The 18,913-nt window shown below is 40.4% G+C and overlaps 1 protein-coding gene across 1 annotated transcript in view; it reads left to right on the forward strand.

Moving 5' to 3' along the window:
- LOC124552480 (meiosis-specific nuclear structural protein 1-like) overlaps positions 1-18,913 on the forward strand; it is a 91,682-nt gene that overhangs the window by 9,670 nt on the left and 63,099 nt on the right. The window contains exons 2-4 of the mRNA XM_047126761.1: positions 4,311-4,499; positions 13,783-13,892; positions 16,610-16,733. Of these exons, the coding sequence (XP_046982717.1) occupies positions 4,311-4,499; positions 13,783-13,892; positions 16,610-16,733 (423 nt within the window). The remainder of the gene's footprint in view (positions 1-4,310; positions 4,500-13,782; positions 13,893-16,609; positions 16,734-18,913) is intronic.

An 18,913-nucleotide genomic window follows, 5' to 3' on the forward strand; every position in this document is an offset into this window, starting at 1 on the left:
CCTGTGTGGCTGTACGGTGAGACTTGGGAAGTGGTGGGAGACTGAAAAGATGGGAGATTCATTTTTGAACAAGGTTGGGAGGATACTTACGGTCTGTGAAGGCATCAGACCTTCAGTGTATTTCAAGACGGACCGCTCGTCACCGCAGATGCGACAACCACGGGTGACGGGGCTGTACGGAAGGGACTTCTCGGTATTGAATGAGTGGCAGCTGTCGAAGTGGAGGTGTTGGTGGTGGTTAATAGGTTTGATATGGACAGAGGTACTGATGTAGCCACCTTTGAGGTGGAGGTCAACATTTAGGAAGGTGGCTTGTTGGGTTGAGTAGGACCAGGTGAAGCAAATGGGAGAGAAGTTGATGAAGTTCTGGAGGAATGTGGATAGGGTGTCCTCACCCTTGATCCAGATCACAAAGATGTCATCAATGAATCTGAACCAGGTGAGAGGTTTAGGATTCCTCTAGATGGCCCATGAATAGGTTGGCATAGGATGGTGCCATGCAGATGCCCATAGCTGTACCCTGGATTTGTTTGTAGGTAATGCCATCAAAGGAAAAGTAATTGTGGGTGAGGATACAGTTGGTCATGCCGACTAGGAAGGAGGTTGTTGGCTTGGAATCCATCAAGACGTTGGGAAAGGTAGTGTTCAATAGTGGTAAGGCCGTGGGCATTAAGAATTTTAGTGTAAAGGGAGGTGGTATCATTAGTGACGAGCAGGGCACCATGTGGTAAAGGGGCAGGAACTGTGGAGAGTCGGTGGAGGAAATGGTTGGCATCTTTTATATAGGAGGGGACGTTCTGGTTAATAGGTTGAAGGTGTTGGTCTACAAGAGCAGAGATTCTCTCAGTAGGAACACAGTAACCGGCCACAATGGGGCATCCTGGGTGGTTAGGTTCATGGACTTTAGGAAACATGTAGAAGGTAAGATTGCGGGGAGTAGTAGGGGTGAGTAGAGAGATGGACTCGGGGGAGAGGCTCTGGGATTTGAGTATCGACTGGACTCCTGCTGGATTTCTGAAACCGGGTTGCTGTGGCAAGTTTTGTAGGTGGAAGTATCTGATAGCTGGCAGAGTGTAATGAAGATAGGGTATGACACTGGCGATTTTTTGGAGATACTGTGATTGCCACTACGACTTCACAATAATGGGGAAAAAATTGTGTTCAAATTTGGTAGTAGCTCAAGAAGAGTAAGCAGATTTGCAGCCTGAAGTTTGCAATATTGATCATTAAAGGTGATATGTGTGTGTGATCATTCTGCACATTTTGTGAATTTTTATTCAAACTGTTACCTGCACCTCCTACTATTATTACATCATCACTTTTCCCATAATCCTTCCCTAAACAGCCTAAATCACAGATAACACCAGTGAGCCCTGAGCTTCACTTAAAAAGTCTAGTTACTTGTTAATCTCTTCCCACAGAGTTTTGTTGCTTAATACTTCAAAGGTCTAGAGGCAGCGGACACAAGCAATCAGACAATTTTAAGAAATTCAGCAGTCTGATGGTACATGACAGAAGATACAAGCTAAATCTAGGAAGTTTTAAGAAAATCAAGACAGTCTTATTCCCGGGTAGTAATCACAGGAGGAGAATATCAGAACTGGTACAAAGCTGTGGGAAGAGATTAACAGGTAACTAGAATTTTTAAGTGAAGCACAGGGCTCAGTGGTGTTATCTGTGATTTAGGCTGTTTAGGGAAGGATTATCGGAACGGTGATGATGTAATAATAGTAGGAGGTTCAGGTAACAGTTTGGACTGTAACCTTAATTATACAGCTCAGAATGACATCAGGCACATTAGTGACAATATTCCTTACGCCTAGCGTGAAGATCTTGTCACTTTTTGAGCATTATGACAAGCTGTGGGTGAAGCATTCTTCAGCACGTGTCTTCGGCATCTTTCGTGCTACCGTGCTTCAATAAAATCTTCTCGGCTTATAATCTGTGTCACTCCAAATCAAATACTCGAGCCTTCGCCATCATCATCACAAGCTAAAATCACTGACTGCCAGGGCTGTGTGGTGCTCTGATATAGGTACAAAGGCAGCATCTAGAATCTTCCAGAGAGGGCCAAAGTGACACGTGTATGGAAGCAAGCAGGGCAGCTCGTATCAGCTGTGTCCCACCACAGGACTGAATCACATTATGTAGTGTGAGGGGCCGGTGCTGCATTTGAAACTGCCGCTCCCACCTCCCTACAAGCGTCGGGCCTCTGTTTTTGCTCGCATTCGATATCCAAAGCCAGTCCTCGTGCGCTACTAAGTGTGTGTCACTGACCTCTCGTAAAATTGATGCTGTTTGTTCTAATTTTGTATCCTGCTTGTATACCAAAATCCCAATACAATGATATTTGAGTCGAAACTTTTGTGTTTTCTCGTAGTATTTTATTCCAATTTTGTAGACAATGGTCAAGTTACCTTTGTCTAATGTGTTGTGAATGCTCTGCACAATGATGAAGAACAGTGCAAATTGTTAGTACTATGTAAATACTACAAACAATCCTGTTGGAAGAACATCCGCAACTGAGCATTATAGCAGAGGTTGAAAACACCGCTTCAGTTGTAAATTTCTTAATTTTCACATGCTCACAGGCAGCTCATTGCGCCTGGTACATGCGGCGCTCGGGGACCACAGCACAGCTATGACACCTGAAGATGGGCTTCTAACAGTCGTGTGAAAATAAAGAAATTTACAACTGAAGTGGTATTTTCAACCTCTGCTATGTAAATACTGCCATATTCACAGGGGACACCATACACACCAGGAACTCAAAGACATGTGTTGTCTTTAATGGAGTGTATCGTATCTCTTATCTGGGAGGTCAAAACACAGTTCTCAGCCTCTGTCTCTTCAGCATGCGTATTACCCTGCTAGTCGTTGTGTTTATATAAGAAAACTATTCTCACTGTTGCTGAGTGTTGTGCAGGGCATTCTCAACATATTAAACAAAAGGAACTTTAAACGTTGGCTATGGCTGAACATTATCTAGAAACCAGCCATGAATTACATGTAGAAAAGATGAAAGTTTTGCCACAGTCATGATCATATTGGGCTTCTCCTGTAAAGGAAGAGTCTACAATTAAAATAAACAGCAACAATTTTAACAGCGATCAGGTGTACACCCTTGGTAGGGGCGGGGCAGGCTTTAGACATCAGACACAAAGAAAGACAGAGGACTGATGCTTGTGGAGAAGTGAGTGTGGCCGTTTTGAACGTGGCAGCAGTCCCTGGCATCAAGGTGATGTTATTCGGTCTTGTAGTGCAACGGAGATGCTACAAGCTGCCCAGCTTGCCTCTAGTGCACTGTCTGCAAGATTCCAGATGTTGCTTTTGTGTCTTTATAAGCAGAACACTGCGCAGCCCAGGCAGTCAGTGATTTTAACTCTCGATGACAATGGTGGAGACAGTTATCGAAAGCTCGAGTACTTTATTCGACGTAGTCTCGATAGTTCAAGGTGAACAGGATCAGGACCACCTCGAGCAGTTGAAAATTCGGACTATCAAAACTTGTGTGGGGAAAAGAAATAAAACAATAATGAAAAGAATTAACCACATCAACAGTGCCTCACTTGTTTTTTTTTTTTTTCAAACTCTGACTTCTTTATAGCCTTTCAGTTAGAAGATCCTTCATATCATTTCTTTATGGAAAACTGTTGCAATTTAAGCCGGTTTCTTCACGAGTCACCAATAGTAAGTTTGCTGAAACTATATTCAAGAGCAATTTTTTTCCCCCTCCCTCATCTCAGTGCTTGTAACTAAACATTTTTAAAGTCACAAATTTCCTCTCCATTGTTACATCACTTATTTATAAGCATACAAACAGAAACAATCAATAAAGAAAATGAAACAATACTGTGCTGTGCCAACAATGAGAAACCCAAAACAGCACTTTCAGCAAAAGCTTTGCTTGTCTAAAGTATCAAAAACCAGGAGAAGCATGTGCATGAGGCCACTGGCACCGACAAAACCAAAAGGAGTGATTGGTTCGACAGGGGTTGTGCTACGAGCGAGTGGAGGAAACGGATCTAGGATTGATACACTATACAGTCTATTTTTTTCTTGTTTCTTTTTTTATTTTTATTTTTTATGAGGCTCAGATTTATGGGAAATTATGAGACGTGAAATATCGAGACTACTGTGTCTACTAGGTCACTTGTGAGGGAGAGACATTTGGATTTGATCCAAGTCTTTTGATATCCTAATCTAATTCTGTTAAGGCTGTTGTTCTGATTAGTTTCTTTATGCTATCTCAGTTATTCAGATTCTTACTTTAATTATAATTTAAATGTTCATAAACTCTGACATTCCAGAGTTTTGCAACGAAGCACCTGCAGGAACAGCGCAGGCTGAAGGAGGTTAGCGCCCTCCAGACTATGGCGCAGCTGGAAGCTATAGAGGCTGAGAGGATGAAGATGGACCTCCGGGCCGAGGGGCGGCAGACGTTGCAGAAGCTGCGCATCGCCAAGTTGGAAGCCGAAAAGGAAGAACGGATCGGCAAGGTGAAGATAAATGAGTCCTACATTCCAGATTTTAGAGATGATAATTCTTCGACCATTATCTAGTGGGAAACCATTAAATGATTTATTAGATAGGAATAGCAGCATTATAAGATTATTTACTAATGCTGCTGCTGCGGTTGTCTACAGGGCAGTATTATCGTTTGACAGTCATGAGGAGATACAGAAAGACGTGGACAAAATTTTCATTGGTATAAGGAACAGTGACTTCATTTAAAAAGAGACAATCCCTAAAAATTGTTTTGCAAAACAATCAACAAAGCATGGGCTATCGTTTGAGAAAATAAAATTAATTGTTTTTTTGCTCCTTTGTTATTTTTTGTTTTTGTGACAAATAGTAGTCTAATTATTTTTCTTGAAAATATAAAATAAGCCATTATTTTTCTTGAGAATATAACATATGCCACTGAAATTTCAAGGGTCCTGAGTAATATACTTTCGAACTACCCAAATTATAAGTGGTTAATCTTATAAAAGAGACAGGTTTACCCAGCATTATTTAAAAAAAGTTCAAGTTAGTTAAATTTTTAAAAACTACAAAACATACAGTAGATATTATTAACAGCCGCAACTTTCTTCAATAGAGCACATACACTACTCTGAAAACTGGCTAGTTCTTCTAGTACATGTTTTAGGACATTCGACAACAGCAAGCACGTGAAGAATGGGAACTGGGCAAATATCCTCCCATTAGTGGCAGTGAAATGGCGGTTAATGTACTTTGTGTTAACACTGTGCAATATAATTCTGATACACTGCTAATATTAATGATAAAATAACCTAAAACATTTATCACAAGACTTTCTCTTAAGTCAGTCTGCAATGGAGTTAAAGGAGTTGCCCAACAAAAAGTTATTTAGTTCAATCTTAACATTGCATGTTATGTAGAAGACCTTCATCATTATCTAAAAGGTTGTCAAGTCAAAATACATAAGTGTCCATGTATCTGACTTCTTTCTGTACTGGTGTTAAGCCCTTCAAGTTTTTAATGCTAGTATTATATTTCTGCTTTGCACTTCTTTTCAGAATAGAGAAGCATTGGTATTGACAATGGACATAAACAGATATATGTATTGTGAAACAGTTTTCAAACTACCAAATGTGTATGAAGATGTCTGTGAAGGATGTTCTAGAACTAGCACTGGACAAAATTCAACTAACACACTTCTGCATTCCAAAAATCCTATTCTCATTAGTCAAGTGCAGGATGTTCTAGAACTAGCACCAGGCATAATTCACTAGCATGCTTTTGTATTCTGAAAATCCTATTTTCATAAGCTCAATTTCCGCAGAAATAAGATTTTGTTTAGTGAATGGAAAAAAAGAGAATAAAATAGTTTTTTCTGTTTTGAAAATTACCTATAGCAGTAATCATGCATAGTACAAATGTAGTTGGACTGAGTGGCATATTCTAGGGTGTGGGTTTCCTGATTATGAGTGTCATTTTAGTCTGAACATTGAGTTCTTGGTGCACTGTGGCAAACATGTTATTAGAATGTGACATTGGGTTGTAATGATTGAAGTCCTCTTAGTAACGTAAAAATAATGTGTATCAATTGCAAATTAGTTTTATTAACATATGACTGGTTTCAATGCTGTATGCACCATTGTCAGATATAAAATTGCACAATAGCTCCTAATATCATGTCAGACCACCTTTTGCCCGACATAGCACAGCAACTTGACGCAGCGAGGATCCAACTAGTCATTGTAAGTCCCCTGCAGAAATATTGAACCACGCTGCCATGCTGCCGTTCATAATTGTGCAGGATTTTATGCACAAAATGACCTCTCAATTAGTTCCACGAATATTTGGTGAGATTCGTGTCAGACGATTAAGGAGGCCGTATTGTTTGCTCGTACTGTCCAGAACGTTCTGTGCAAATAATTGTGGCTCGGTTACATGGCGCGCTGTCATCTGTAACACGAAGTCCACGAATGGCTGCAAATGGTCTCCAAATAGCCGAACATAACTAATGCCAGTCAGTGATCGGTTCAGTTGGACCAGAGGACTCAGACCGTTCCATGTAAACACAGCCCACACCGTTACGGAGCTATCACCGACGTGCACAGTGCCTTTGTCGACAACTCGGGTCCGTGGCTTCATGGGGCCTGTGCCACACTCGAAATCTACTGTGATCCCTTACCGAACTGAATTTGAGACACATCTGACCAGGCCACAGTTTTCCGGTCATTGAGGGTCCAACTGATGTGCCCACAAGCCCAGGACAGGCGCTGCAGGCGATGTCGTGCTGTTAGCGAGGGCACTCGCATCAGTCATCTGTTGCCACAGCCCGTTAATGCCAGATTTTGCTCACTGTCAACATTCATGTGTCCTACATTGATTTCTGTGGTTATGTTACACAGTGTTGCTTGTCTGTTAGCACTGACAACTCTGTGCAAATACTGCTGCTCTCAGTTGTTAAGTGAAGGCTGTTGACCACTGTGTTGTGTGTGGTGAGAGGTAATACCTGAAATCTGATGTTCTCGCCACACTCTTGACGGTGTGAATCTCGAAATACTAACTTCCCTAATGATTTCTGAAATGGAATACCCCATGCGTCTAACTCCCACTTTCAAAGTCTCTTAGCTCCCACTGTGTGGCCAGAATCACATTGGAAATCGTTGTACATGAGCCACCTGAGTGCCAATGACAGCTCCACCAATGCACTCTCCTTCTATTCCTTGCATTCGCAATACTACCACCATCTGAACGTGTGCATGTCGCTATGCCATCAATTATCACCTCATTGAATTCGTAGCCGAGAATTTTATATCTGATGATGGTATGAGACACTGAAATCAGTTGTATGTTAATGGAAATACTTTGTGACTGAGACAGAAAATTTTTACATAAATAAACATCTTTTTGCCTCAAATATTTTCATTATACCCGCATTTATCTTCTCACAGAGCAAAGCTGGTGGTGTGAGCCATTCAGGAAAAGCAGCCCCAGATCATTACATGCCCTTCACTTAATTTCTGTTTGCCGTTAACAGAAGAAAAAAGTGACACTAATTATTTCACATTAAGGTTGACTTCAGCTCAAAAATTTTGGTCACCTAGCCAGTGATACAAAATGTATGACTGACAGCAAACTTAAATTTGAAAACAAACTGAAGAAGTTTCTCCTTGAGGCTACCTTCTATTTCATAGAAGAGTATCTATTTATGTAACATCTAAAAGGTAGAGGGTAATGTGAAAGGATAGATAAAAAAATCTACTCTCCAAGCTGCACACACACAAAAAGGTTTCACTTTTGGAGCCAGTGGCTCTTTCTTCTGGCAGATCTGTTTGTGTTTGGAAGGGAGAGAGAGAGAGAGAGAGAGAGAGAGAGCTGGTAGCCATATTTACATATGAATGTAATCCACACTCAAGAGTTTCATCATAATCATGTTGAACAGTTTCCAGTCTGTCTGAACATAAGCTTCTCCGTCTAGTTGTGATTTCCCACCTTCTATACATGTTCACATTGGTCCAGTCCTCGCCTCTTTCTTCAACCCACTGCTCAACACCTTGGTCTTCCTCTTGATCATTTCCTTTGCCTGTTCATTTCATGTACCTTCTTGGGAATCACCTTGTTTCCCATTCTCTTTAAGTGTCCATACCATCTTAGCCTTGAAGTTTCTGTCCTACTCTAAAGGGTTCTTCTTTCACTATTTTTCTGACCCTTTCATTCCTCATCCTCTCTCTCCTTGTTACTCCTACACTACTTCAGAGGACATGTCTGTAATCTACTTACATCTCTTTTCTTCACTACCTGTGTTTCAGTGCATAGCTCAGCACTGGGATGTAGTAACTTATACATTACTTCTTTGCTTTTTTTGCAGGATGTATTTGTGGGAGTTTGTAGGAAGAGTTTGCAGGAATGCTTTTGCCTCTCTGCCACATTCACTAATATCTTTCTTATCTCTTCCACTTTCATTCATCGCACTTCCCGAGTACTTGATACTTCCCACCATCTTCAGTTGTTCGTATCCGATCCTTATTCTGCTAGTTGGTCTGCCTTTCTTTCTAGTTGTAACCAGGATCTCACGTTTGTTGACATTAAATTTCAATTCGTACTGCCTCACGGTTTCTTCCCAAGCATCTAGCTTTTCTGGATCTCCTCCTCCCTGTTTCCCCAGACCATCAAGTCATTTGTGCACAGTGTTGCTGTCAGCTTGTCTTCTCCAGATTTTTCTGCAAATTTAGTCATTATCTCATCCAAAACCACTATGGAGAGGAAAGGTTACAGTGCAGTTTCCTGTTTCACAACACTTGTTTGCTGGAACCAATCTGTCCAGTCATTTCCCACTTTCACACAACTCAGGTGTCTACAGTAAACTTCCTTCCTCCACTCTGCTTATTGTCTCTTTTTCCACTCCCTTCTTTTCTAGTGTATCCCAGTTCTTACTCCTACACACGCTATTAAATGCCATTTTTGTATCGATAAAGGGCGCCACCGGGTCTTCTCCAAATTCGTAGAGGTGGTCGTGCAGCTGCCTCACTGCGAATCTGAGGTCAACAGTTGACCTTCCAGGTCTGAAGCCACACTGTTCCTCTCTCCATTTGTTCTCAATCCTTATTTGGATTCTGCTCTCTGGGATCTTTTCGTATACTGTGGCACAGCATGGTATTAGTGTGCAACTCCTGTGGTTTCTACAGTCCTCCCTACTCCCATTCTTGAATGTAGGGACAATTAGTGCCCTCTTCCAATCTTCTGGAGTCTCCTTCTCATTCTCCGCTACCCTCATCGTGCCATACAGCCACTATTTCCCAAGCTCCCCTGCTACCTTCACCATTTTGACCCTTACTTCACCCACGCTTGGTACCTTTCCACCTTTCATCTTGTCCGGTGCCATTTCCTTTCTTTCCATCTCAGGTTCTTCCTCCCACCCCAGTACTTTAATTCTACGTCCTTCAGTCTATTATCCTCATTCAAGTCCATTCAAATTTAGCAAATGCTCAAAGTACTCCTTCCACATTATCTTCAGTGACTCTTTGTTATGAACCACATTTATCCATCATTGTTGTATCCTCTCTCAAACCCCTACTCTTACTTTTGTTCATTCCGTATAGTAATTTCTTACTTCCTCTACTATTTTCCTCTATCATATTTGTCCATTCTTCCATTCAATTTCCTCTCTCCTCAGCGATTGTCTTATTTGCCCCTCCCCCCTTTTTTTAAAAATACTCCTTTCTTGCTGATTCAGTCCTTTCTCGGAACCACAGTCTGAAGGCCTTGTTTTTCCTCCCCACTATATCCTTGGCTCTTTCATTGCATCAAAGTGTCACCTTCCACCTTTTTCTGCCACTTGTCCTTCCACATACAGCTACTGCAGCATCTACCACAGCACTTTCAAATCGCCCCCAGTCCTTTTCTCCTGTTTTTGGTTAATTCTTTGGTACCCTTTCCCTTATAATCTCCTGGTATTCTTCATTTACTTCCTTTTCCTTCAATTTCCATACTCTGATTCTCCTTTCCTGGTTCTCTGTCTTCTTCCATTCCTTAATGATTCTCATACTCATTACCAGTAGCCAGCGGTCACCATCCAGAGCCTCAAATGGTAATACCTTTATATCTGTTACTGTCTTCTTAATTTCCCAGTCATGGAGCATCTAATCCACCAAAGATTTCTGTGCTACATTCCTGCTGTACCATGTTACTTTATGGCTCCCTTTTTTCCAAAACCACGAGTTACGTATCACTAAACCATTTCTCTTCCAGAATTCCAGCAATCTCTTTCCTTCTTCATTTCTACTTCCCCATCTGTCTGAACCAAGTACATTTTCATACCCTTATCTTTCATTCCCTACATGCGTATTCAAATCTGCCATGACTATTACCCTTTGTCGGTCCAACTGCTTTTGTAGTTGTTACTTGAAGGCCTGCTTCTCTTGAGATGTACAGCCCACTTGAGGGGCATACACTTGAACCACCTCTTTACTCCTTCATTATCCTGTTGTTGCTCCTCCGTACCTCTTCCTTTTAGACATCCCTCACAACAACTCCCACTGCCTGTTGTTATCCTTCTTCATTTCCACTCCAACACAACCTGTGTAACCTTTCCTCAGCTCTATATTGCCTTCTCCTTTCCATCGTGTCTCTCCCATACATAAAATATCTACAGGGTTATTACAAATGATTGAAGCGATTTCACAGCTCTACAATAACTTTATTATTTGAGATATTTTCACAATGCTTTGCACACACATACAAAAACTCAAAAAGTTTTTTAGGCATTCACAAAAGTTCGATATATGCCCCTTTAGTGTTTCGGCAGACATCAAGCCGATAATCAAGTTCCTCCCACACTCGGTGCAGCATGTCCCCATCAATGAGTTCGAAAGCGTCGTTGATGCGAGCTTGCAGTTCTGGCATGTTTCTTGGTACAGGAGGTTTAAACACTGAATCTTTCACATAACCCCACAGAAAGAAATCGCATGGGGTTAAGTCGGGAGAGCATGGAGGCCGTGACATGAATTGCTGATCATTATCTCCACCACGACCGATCCATCGGTTTTCCAATCTCCTGTTTAAGAAATGCCGAACATCATGATGGAAGTGCGGTGGAGCACCATCCTGTTGAAAGATGAAGTCGGCGCTGTCGGTCTCCAGTTGTGGCATGAGCCAATTTTCCAGCATGTCCAGATACACGTGTCCTGTAACATTTTTTTCACAGAAGAAAAAGAGGCCGTAAACTTTAAACCGTGAGATTGCACAAAACACGTTAACTTTTGGTGAATTACGAATTTGCTGCACGAATGCGTGAGGATTCTGTACCACCCAGAATCGCACATTGTGTCTGTTCACTTCACCATTGGGGACTGATGACCATAGATGTTAAGTCCCATAGTGCTCAGAGCCACTTCACCATTAAGAAAAAATGTTGCTTTATCACTGAAAACAAGTTTCGCACTGAACGCATCCTCTTCCATGAGCTGTTGCAACTGCGCCGAAAATTCAAAGCGTTTGACTTTGTCATCGGGTGTCAGGGCTTGTAGCAATTGTAAACAGTAAGGCTTCTGCTTTAGCCTTTTCCGTAAGATTTTCCAAACCGTCGGCTGTGGTACGTTTAGCTGCTTGCTTTATTCATCAACTTCTGCGGGCTACGCGTGAAACTTGCCCGCACGCGTTCAACCGTTTCTTCGCTCACTGCAGGCCGACCCGTTGATTTCCTCTTACAGAGGCATCCAGAAGCTTTAAACTGCGCATACCATCGCCGAATGGAGTTAGCAGTTGGTGGATCTTTGTTGAACTTCGTCCTGAAGTGTCGTTGCACTGTTATGACTGACTGATGTGAGTGCTCTTCAAGCACGACATACGCTTTCTCGGCTCCTGTCGCCATTTTGTCTCACTGTGCTCTCGAGCGCTCTGGCGGCAGAAACCTGAAGTGCGGCTTCAGCCGAACAAAACTTTATGAGTTTTTCTACGTATCTGTAGTGTGTCGTGACATATGTCAATGAATGGAGCTACAGCGAATTTATGAAATCGCTTCAGTCATTTGTAATATCCCTGTATATTTCTCCTGCCCATCATATCCATTATTTCCTCTATCTTTCCTGTCAGTGTTCCAAGTTGTAATTTGTACTTTGTTTGCCTTGCCAGGTTGTTGTCTTATATGTCCATTCTTTTTTAGGCTAGTTGTCTTTGGTTTGGGGGGGGGGGGGGGAGGGTGTTTTGGGGGAGGAGCCCAGACATTGAGGTCATCAGTCTCGTCGTATTAGAGAAGGATGGGGAAGGAAGTCGGCCATGCCCTTTGAAAGGAACCAGCATTTGCCCGGAGTGATTTAGGGAAATCACGGAAAACTAATTGAGGATGGCCAGATGCAGGATTGAACCATCATCCTCCCGAATGCAAGTCCAGTGTGTTAACCACTGCACCACCTCGCTCGGTACCTTTGGTTGCTGATCCACTTTTTGCTACATAGGCCTATCACAGCTTCACTAGAGTCCCATTAGCCACCACTTTTCAGAGTTCCTACAGAGCCTTCACAGCTACTATATTGGTCCTGGGGCACTTGAAGTGCCCACTGTACTTCACCCCAGTGGGCCATTCCCTAATTTGTTGCGTCGCCCTCCTCCCGTGACTTGGACGAGAATTGGTCTTCTGAGAGGCACTCAGGAGTTTCTCAGTTACAATTTGCTTGGCTTGGAATGTGTGTCCAAGCTGCTCAGAGCATCGTTCTCCATACTGAAACTACTCTTGGAGATCTTGAGGTCTACTAAAATCAGGTGCAGGTGTTCACACTCCAATTTTTCTTGTTTTATTTGTAATACAACGTTTCCCACAAACAAAAATAAAATACCATTTGCCAGCCGTCAACGCGCGTGCGCGCCCACTCACATACGCGTGCGCGCCCACTCACATACGCGCGCGCGCACACACACACACACACACACACACACACACACACACACAACATCTAAGCCTTGGTTTGTGGAGGGAGGTGAGGTGGTTTTGCCAGTTGGCAATAAATCAATAGATTAAGTAACAGCTATAAAATGTCTAGGATCAAGTGGCTGGACCGATATAAGTAGAATGATCTCATAAAACTAGTTGTATGAAAAGCAGATATCAGACAGATTCATTGGGAGAATCCTAAGGAAATGTTACACGCCACTGGAAAAGGTGCTTTACAAAACCTCAGTCAGCCAATTCTTGTGTCCTACTTGTTACTCTGAGGCCAGCACTCGATCATATCAGTAGAGAAGAAAGCGAATGTCTAAAGAAGAGTGGTTTGTTTTATCACCAGTAGTATTACAGAGATGCTCATCAAACACCAGGGGCAGACTCTATGAGAGAGCCAGTGTCTGTTACAGAGATATTTGATTGTAAAATTTCAGATTACATGTTCCAGGAAGAGTTAAGCAACATATTACTTCCTGCCACGTGCAATGTGAGAAATGACTGTGTTAGTAAAGTCAATGAAATTTGCACTCATACAGAGGTAAGCGCTAGCTATTCTTTCAGTGCAGTATTTGTAAATGGAACAGTTGCCACCATCATGGCCAGTTCACTACACACCTGTCACTGTAACAGAGAGTGATTTTGTGATGGTGGCACACTTTCTTGCCCTCAGATGTGTCACACAGTGTGATCTGTAAGTGTCAGGAATTTATGCTGTACATTGAATCTGTAGAAGATGAAAAGAGTGGGATGGAAACAGGAGAGAGGAAGGCAGGTAGGCAAATGTGCTCAGTGCTGAGGATCGGTAGTGTAGTGTCGAGAATATTTGTCGAAAGGTTCACAGACGACAAATAATTATTTCTTCCCCACAGCCAAAAAGTCTGCAGCGAGAACTGCTGTTTAATCAGCTCCATCAGGATGAGGTTCTTGCAGAGGAAATGGATAAAGTCAAGAGGCAAGAGATAGTGCAGCTGAAGCTCAGGTAATAACTCTTTCAGTCTAATTTAAATTCATTAATATTTGAAATATGCGGTTTCAGTATAGTGTGAGAATGTCTGGGGTGGAATAAAATCATACAGCTAAGGCATTCAGCAGTCAACAGTTGCGTAAATAAGATCTAAATCTTGAGAGTGAAAATATAAGTTAAGCCAAAGGTAACATAAAAGTAGTAATGATGTAATGTGTTCATCAGAAATATCTATACATAAAAATCTTCTTTGTATGGAATGAATCTATAAATGTTCATCCATCCAAATTTCTCACTCAGTGCCATTATTGTAAAAAGGTAAAACACATCAAAATCGATAAAAATATCATGTAACCATGTCCTGTTTTGAAACAAAACCCATCAGCATAAATCAATATATGCTGAGTGTGAATGGCAGTAGAGATCCAATGTTAGAAGTTTGTGCACCTGGCTGATCCTCCTCCAGGAAAACATATCCGCATGTTGACTCCCAATCACGTTCGTGCTCAGCATTCACTGATTTATTTTTGCTGGTTAGGAGGGAAGTGACCACGAAATTTTTATTGATTTCTTATGTGTTTTTATTTCTATATAATAAATCTATATAATAATGTAATGACCATAACATTTTTAGTGACTTTTTTGTTTTTTTTTATTTCTCTCTAATAATGACATTACTGAGAGGACTTTGAATGAAAATTTGTGAACATATTACTTGCAGTGAAGATTATTGTGTGTAAATATTTATGACAATGAAGATATGTACCTTACATTAAATTATCCAGCTTTTGCAGCTGTGTGTGGCTGAGTCAACATTTTAGCTTCTAAGCTGACTACAGCGATGACCTCACACCCAATTGTGGATCAGTTCAAAAATTTAAATTATTGCTAAGCTTTTGGACACTGCTCTGTCTTGAATCTAACAGACGAATGACTTTGTCTCCCCTCCTTTTGAGGTTTGAGGGGCCTGTCCTTCCTTATTACATTTTTCAATCTCACCCTCTTTTGTACCTGGGAAGGGACTAATATCCCAAAAAAACTGGGTTCCTTTCTCAAACCTTTATACATGTCTACCAACAATATTAAAAATTTCACCTATTGAAGGTGAGCAATTCTGTTTCATGACTTACTAGTTTTCTTGATTGCATTTTACTTTACTAGCTATAAAGGGTAGTCAAATGAAAGCAAGTCAGACAGGAAGAAACAGTAACGAAACTGTTTATTATTCCACAAGCAATCATCGTAACTGTTAATACATTTATCCCACTGTGAAACAAGACCATCAATGGCTTCACGCAAAAATGTTTGTGATTGCCTATGGAACCGTGCTTGTTTCCCAGTCCGCACCTCTGCATCCGAAGCAAAGTGGTGGCTACGAATGTCTTTCCTCAGGGCTCCAAAAATATGGAAATCACATGAGAAGAGATTGGGACTCTACAGAAGATATGTAAGGCCTTCCCAGAAAAAACTTCAGCAGCATAGTTGAAACACCCTTGGCAACACGTGGGCCCACTGACGCTTTGCACTGATGGAAGCACACCATTAAATTCAAATGCCCAGGAATGTTGTTGGATGGCACCGTTCTGTTGCAGGATAATGCCTGCCCACTTATTGCCAAGCTTGTTTCAAATATGCTGCAGAGGTTTCACTGGGAATCCGTTACACATCTGCCATACAGTACAGATCCCTTCCCATGTGATTTCTATATTTTTCGAGCCCCAAAAAAAGACGTTCGTGCCCATCAATTTGCTTTGTACGAAGAGGTGTCTGGGTACAATCATGTTTCCATAGACAACTGCAAACATTTTTCCACGAAGGCATTGACCATCTTGTCTCACAGTGGGATAAATGTATTAATAATTGTGTTAATAGTTATAGTTTTGAAATAATAAAAAGTTTACTTACCAATATAATGAAAAGGAAAGTCGCTACTCACCATGTAGCAGAGATACTGAGTCGAAGATAGGCAAAACGAAAAGACTGTCACAAATAGTCTTTGGGCCAGCAAAGCCTTCATCAAAAAAAAAAAAAAAAAACCCACACACACACACGTGCGCAAATGCAGCTCACGCAATGACTGCAGTCTCTGGCAATGAAAGCCACATTGCATTGTGACTTTAGTTGCCAGAGACTGCAGTCGCGAGCGTGTGTGTGTGTGTGTGTGTGCCAGAGACTGCAGTCGCGAGCGTGCGTGTGTGTGTGTGTGTGTGTGTGTGTGTGTGTGTGTGTGTGTGTGTGTTTTGTCTATTTTTGATGAAGGCATTGCTGGCTGAAAGCTTATTTGTGACAGTCTCTTTGTTGTGCCTATCTGTGACTCAGCATCTCTGCTATATGGTGAGTAGCAACTTTCTTTTTCATAATATTGTTACATTCCATTCCAGATTTTCCATTATTTGAAACAGTTTACTTACTTTTCCCATTTGTCTTTGTCTTTCAATATTTGATTTTCCACTGTTTTGTTGTGTCTTGCATTATGTTGCATATTTCATGCATATGATCTGATAATCCTAATGCTGCATGTGTTGTCCTTTGTACAAATACTGACAAGGAACTTCATGGCATAATTGCGATAAATATGACTAAATTTAAACAGTGTTTTAATGATGCTCCAACCAGTCTCCGAGATATTTCCCATGAGGATAAATGTTCAGCTTCAGTGTTGCACATACATGTGTACTGCTTATAGAACTACTCAATTTATTTTCTTTTTCCATTTTGTATTGTTATTTCAGGCAGCAGTTACGTGAATCGAGTGTTGAACTAAAAGAGTTAGAATCGAAGTTGAGAGCAGCGTATGTGTACAAGGAACTGTGCGCTCAGAAAGCAGAGAAGGAGGCAGAGAAGATGAGGGAGAAAGTAAGTTTGTATAACACATGTACAAGGCTAGAACAATTACTTCCTTTGTAGAATTGGAATAAAGAAGTGGACAGGCACATGATAAAGGATGATCTGTTTCTATTATTTTTTTTGATAAAGTCCTTCAGAGCTCTGAATTGGGACTTTCTCTGGATTAGATTAGATTAATACTTGTTCCATAGATCATGAATACAACACTTTGCAATGATGTGGAATGTGTCAGTATAACAAAATGATTCTTCACACACCATAATTCAAGTTCTTTTTTTAAATTTATTTTTTAGTTGTAAGATTACTAATTTATATATAAAAAATCATCTATTGAGTAGGAGGAGTTATGGGTCAGAAATTCTTTTAATTCGTTATTAAATGTTCCTTGGCTGTCTGTCAGACTTTTGATGTTATTAGGTAAGGGATCAAAGATTTTTTGTCACAGCATAATTCACCCCTTTCTGTGCTAAAGTTAGATTTAATCCAAAGTTCTGGAACTCAGCTTTTCTTCTAGTGTTGCAGCTATGCACATTGTTATTCCTTTTGAAATTATTCTGATTACACACTTTTGTGCAATGATTACTTTCTTCCTTAATGGTGAATTACCCCAAAATATGATGTCGTATGAAAGCAGTGAGTGAACATAGACATAGTAAGCTAATATACTTATTTCCAATAACCCTAATAGCATAAGTAGCTGAACTCAACCATTTCAGCAGATCATCAATTTGCTTCTTCCAATTCAATCTCTCATCAATGCCCACACCCAAAGATCTGGAATATTCTGCCCGAGCTACAGACTTTTTTTCAAACTCTATATTTATTAATGACGTTCTGCCATTTACTGTACAGAACTCCATATACTGTGTTTTATCAATTTTAATGAGAGTCCCTTTGCAGATGACCACTTAATAATTATTTACAATTTCTGCAGCTAATCATTGTTTCTTGGATGTGATTACTTTACTTGTTTTATCAGCAAAAAGAACTGGCTTCATATCTTTGTGACTACAGAATGGCAAGTCGTTAATATATATTGAGAATATTGAAGGACTCAAAATTTAACCTTTTGAGACCCCATTCTTGATACTTCCCCAGTCTGAGGAATCTGCTGATTTTCCTGCTTATGTGAACTGTTCATTTCAACCTTTTGTACTCCTCCAGTTAAATATGTGTTAATCCATTTGTGCACTGCCTCACTCATATCACAATAATTAAATTTATTTAGAAGAATTCCATGATTTACACAATCAAAAGCCTTTGAGAGAGTGCAGGAAATTTCACTTGGTGATGTTTGGTTATTCAAATAATTAAATATCTGATCAATGAAAGCATATACAGCATTTTCTGTTGAAAAGCCTTTCTGAAAACCAAATTAGTGTTTTGTTAGTACTTTGTTTTTACAATATATGAAGCTACTCAGAATACAATACTTTTTCAAGGATTTTTGACAAAACTGTCAGAAGTGCGACTAGGTGATAGTTGTTGGTATCAGGCCTGTCATTCTTTTTATGCAATGGTTAAACAATAGCCTATTTCAAATTATTAGAAAAAAAATTCCTATTTCAGTGAGGTATTACATACATGGCTGAGAATCCTGTTTATCTGTTGGCGAAAAGCTTTCAGTACTTTGTTGGAGATGCCATCAATCCTGTGTGAGCTTTTACTTTTGAGTCAGTTTATTATTTTCCTAACTTCAGAAGGAGAGGTGGGTAGAATTTCAATTTTATCAAATTTTATAGTTATTGCTCTTCCATACAAAACTTTGCCTTTTATAATGAACATCTGAATCCGGTTTTCTCCAAAACATTTAAAAAATTATTGTTAAAAATATTCTCACTTTCTAATGTTTTGTTAATAAACTTTTCATTCAGTTTGATGGGAATAAAGTCTTCCTGTGCTCTTGGTAGCCCTGTTGCCCTGTCATATGGACTTTTTTATAACTTTCCTTAATATGCTACAGTAGTTTTTATAATATTTGACTATTTCTTAGTTATTACTGTTTCTTACTATTAGATATATTTCCCTTTTTCCAGTTACAATATACTTTTATCCTTTTAATAAGCCACGGTTTCTTACAATTATACTTCACTGTTTTCTTAGGGAACTTATTTTGAAAATGATCACAAACATATCATGAAATAAGTTATATTTTAAATTAGCATCATGCTCTTGGTACACCGCATCCC

This window comes from Schistocerca americana, chromosome 10, assembly GCF_021461395.2.
Source record: "Schistocerca americana isolate TAMUIC-IGC-003095 chromosome 10, iqSchAmer2.1, whole genome shotgun sequence".
Classification (NCBI taxonomy): Eukaryota; Metazoa; Arthropoda; class Insecta; order Orthoptera; family Acrididae; genus Schistocerca; species Schistocerca americana.